We start from the raw sequence: 4,391 nt of genomic DNA, 5'->3' as shown, positions 1-4,391 counted from the left end.
TATGGATATACTGCGTGAGCTCTTTGACCTAGCAGGCCAGCATGAGATAATTGCAGAAAACACACAAATACAGATAATCAAAGAAATACAGCAACTTGTTGTAGAATTGAAACAAGAACGGAAAAAGGTTAATATTAGATAACGCTTTTCTTATTGTTTTAATTACTCATCCAGTCCTTTATTAGTATACAAAAAAAAAAATCAAGTCTGTACACACAATACTGCAAAAGTTATAATAATTTTAAAACAGTAGGTGCTCATGGTTTTGACCCCTCAAAAAAAAAAAAAAGCAATATTGCTGTATTGTGTGTACAGACTTGATTTTTTTTGTATACTAATAAAGGACTGGATGAGTAATATTTTGATATAATGCAATATGTTCTGCATGCATGTTTGACATTGAGAAACAAAAAATACAAATGTGTTGACATATTTTTATTATACCTTGATTATGGTGTACTCTACTTTGCAATCCATCAGACTGCGGTATCTCTGGATAGAGTACTACATCAAACTTTCTGTACATGTAGTGGGTCTGGTGGTTCTTCTTTGTCTTTGTCTTTGAACAAACAGCTGAATCTGGGCAAGAAAGCCTGCTAGATTTCAGGCATATGGGACAAATAATAAGGTGGTAATCTGTTAATACCAGCGTTTCTGGGGAAGGGGCTTCTGAGTTCCTACTTCTCCAGTGAAGTGCACCTGACTGGTAGCCTTCCTGTAGAGAATGCACAATTTTCAGCCTGAACTTTTCAGCATTGACCCAGTGAGCTGACTTGGCTTTCCAAATGTTGAGGACAGTGCAGAAACATCTTTCAAAAAGATAAAAGAAAACTTCCTTCAACCACTTGGTACATCTGTGCTGCACCATGTAATACGTCATCTACTTGTCCACTTTGTCTATCCGCCACCATTTGCTGAGAGTAGGACTGCACAGCACAAAGTTTGTACACAATCCTGGTATGATCTTCATGATGCTTTGATCAAACTTACTTTTTAAAGGTCTTAGCAGAGTGGGCAGTTTTCAGAAGATTCACAGGCCTTTTGTTATACATGGAAATGTATGAAATGTGTCCATTTCTTTTTGTTATAGAGAGCTCATCTGCTTGGTGTCTTGTTTTGATTTCATTAGGCATGCCCTGGTGGTTTACATGTGTGCTGTATGCTCCTGTTCTGTGTTGAGCTAGGTCCTGAGATTTTGCAGGCAATGCAAAAAACTCATCCATGAAAGTGATATGTCCCTTATTTTGCACATTCTTTGTGCAACACCAACACTTGGTGACTAGGACAAGAAGTGACCCAAGTACTGCTGCCAATCATAGATGTAGCCAATTTTTGCGTCAGCTAGCCTCCAAGAATTTCAGGCCCCACTTGGTTGGTTTTACTGGCATTTATATTTGTAGCCCTGTTCTTCCTTTGAAAGGAATCATACTTTCATCCACTGGAAGTACCTTTTCAGGATAAAAATCTTTCTGTTAAGGTGATAGAAGCTTTTCTGAAAGCAGTCAGATTTTATGTACCCTATCATGCACAGGGTAATTCCTTGGTTTTGCTTTGGAGTTGTCCGAAAGATGGAAGACGGACAGGATTCTCAGGAACCTGTCTCTTGCTAGGATGTGTTTGAAGCCTGGCATCTCAATAAAGTCACCAGTAGACCAGTGTAAATCAAATGTTCAACATTTTGTTAACCCAATCAGAAGCAAAATTTCAACAAATGTCCTCATTTCGTCAAAAGTGGTGTCTTCCACATGTTGATAAACAAGTAGGTGCCTTCACCTACTTGTTTATATATATTCTTCACCTGACTAGGATATATATTTGTCTCATTGAAAAACAAAGTTATGATTTCTTCATTAAGGAAGAAATGAAAAAGTTGCTCCTCAGAAATGCCATCAGGTACCTCCTTGGGGCCAGTAATTTCCTGAAAAATCAACCAACTGTGGGTGATAGTATCCATTTGGTACATCATACTCGCTATCACTTTAAACACAGTCACCATCCTCAGCATCATGTACAGCCATTTCACCATCAGTATCTGCTTGAGTGAATCCTTTAAAATTATTGTCTGAGTCCAAATCAAAGAAGTGGCCTTTTTTGTCCAGAAAAAAATCCAAAAAATTATGATATACTTTATAACAAGTGAATAAACAATGAAAATGGTGTTGGAAAATGGAAGTTTAGAATTGTTCTGAATTGAAAGGAGGCTGTTTCCAGTTTAAAGTACTGGAAATAAACTTAGCAAAGTGTTTATTTGCTCCCCTCTCAAGCCAATACAAGGTGCCTGCAGCTACAAGGGAGAAAACTCATGGGCAACACATTGCAACAAGTGTGAAGGTTTATAGTACCATTTTCATGAAAAAATCTTGTATATCGTTATCATTGTTTTATGTCTGCTGGCATGGGATGGTAGGGTTACCACAGTTTTAGTTCGCTCTTTCGAGTTATTGCCTTTGTAGAGGATTTCGGGTGGAGTGGGGTGACCATGTCTCATTCGTATGTTGAATTTGGCAGTGATTTCTACTACTGGATCCCCTTCGTATCTCTCCCCAACCACTTTACAGAATTTACTGATTGCATTTTATCATGGTACTATCACAAGAGAGATTATATCCTCAGCAAGACAACAATATTGGTTCTTTCAATCCTGCCTGATCTCCACTTGTTTGCCAACCATTTTACTATGTCAACTAGGTGCATTTTGTCACAGCACCAAGACTAGTACTGTTGCCTTGAACTCTGCAAATCAAAAAATGTCCACATTGTTTACATTGTCTCAGTTTGTGCAATAATTATAAAAATAATAAGTGCAACTTTTTCTTTTTATTTCATTTTTATATAAAGTAGTGTGAAAATATGAATAGAACTAGGGTATTTTGTCTTGTGAAATTTTCATTCAATGTTTATCATTATTTAAAGTTAACAATAAATATACTTTTGAATTGAATAATGTATTGATTAGCATATATTGTGGATTGATTACTAGCTAGCACACATTTTGGTGCTTTAGAAGTTAGATTTAATATTTTTATTTGGGGCACTAAATCTGGCCCTTTATTTGCTGGTGTATCCATTCATGCACTGAAATTTAGGATCTCATTACAATGTTGATTCCCAAAATGGCATCTGTTTTGTCCTATTAGTTCTAATTAATTAATAGTGATGTTAATGTCATCAACGCATTGCATGTTATTAGAATAACCACTTTTTACTAAATCTGTTTCTAAATTTTAGCAAAGAAACATTAAAGGCATTTGACAAAGATAGTTCCTGCTTTGGCTACTTGTGCAATAAATTCTTTGGACCAAGTACAAAAAAAAAAAAATCACAAGGCAGGGTTTTTCTTAAAGTTCCCAGATAAAAGAGCTTCTCAAAATTCTTATTTTCATAGAGTCAGTGGACAACAGTAAGCCCTGTGCATGGTCTTTGTTTGTTTTTTCAGAAACTTCCTCTTCTGAATGCTCTCCAATTTTAATAAGTTTGGCTGTGATATGAGCATCATAGTCAATTAATTAACATGAAATTCTTAGGTAGCTCTCCAAAAAAGGTTAATGGATTTAAATGAAATATTTTATCAGGATATAAAAACAATGGAAGAAAAGGTGCCAGGGAAGATGGGATATACATTTTATTGCAAATTACATTTGGAGTATTCAGCTGTAAATCGCTCTCTCTCTAAATGGTGCTATAAAGGAGGTTACTTATGTGTTTAATAACACTTCATTTTATAGGTTTTATACTTAAATTAGAATTCTATTGCTGTGCACAATTTTTTTTTTGTACTAAAATAAACTGATTTAGCAATGTGGCTTTGTTTAATTGTGTGTGATCTGTTAATGCATGTTATTTTTGTATCAAAACACCCAACCATTAATTGAGTAGGGTTGATAGGTTGAAACTGATGCCATTTTTGAAATCAGCACCCTAAATATAATGAAAACTGACTTTAACTTTTAAGGTACCTAAATTTAAGTTGCTGCTAAGGTCCCTAATTTCAGCTTACAACTTGATAGACCAGCATATAAATCAAAATTATCAGAGCAAAATTGATGGTATATTTTCAAATATCTAAGGGTTCGTGCTAGGTAAAAGCACCACTGATGCCATATTTCTAGTAAGACAGCTGCAGGAGAAATACCTAGCCAAGGATAAACCTCTGTACCTGGCTTTCATTGACATGGAGAAAGCCTTTGACAGGGTCCCCCGATCCCTTATCTGGTGGTCAATGAGGAAACTTGGGATAGAGGAATGGTTAGTGAGAGCTGTGCGAGCCATGTACAGAGATGCTGTCAGTAAGGTGAGGGTTGGAAATGAGTACAGTAATGAATTCCAGGTAGAAGTGGGGGTCCACCAAGGTTCCGTCCTCAGCCCCCCTCCTATTTATCATAGTCCTCCAG

The 4,391-nt window shown here is 36.3% G+C and overlaps 1 protein-coding gene across 1 annotated transcript in view; it reads left to right on the top strand.

Moving 5' to 3' along the window:
- Position 1: 1 nt before the first annotated feature.
- The window catches only part of LOC106872534 (cdc42-interacting protein 4 homolog), a 197,327-nt gene continuing 192,937 nt past the window's right edge, over positions 2–4,391 (top strand). The window contains exon 1 of the mRNA XM_052965856.1: positions 2–127. Within this exon, the coding sequence (XP_052821816.1) occupies positions 2–127 (126 nt within the window). The remainder of the gene's footprint in view (positions 128–4,391) is intronic.

This window comes from Octopus bimaculoides, chromosome 2 (assembly GCF_001194135.2).
Source record: "Octopus bimaculoides isolate UCB-OBI-ISO-001 chromosome 2, ASM119413v2, whole genome shotgun sequence".
Classification (NCBI taxonomy): Eukaryota; Metazoa; Mollusca; class Cephalopoda; order Octopoda; family Octopodidae; genus Octopus; species Octopus bimaculoides.
This window is presented reverse-complemented; position numbering and strand designations above follow the sequence as displayed.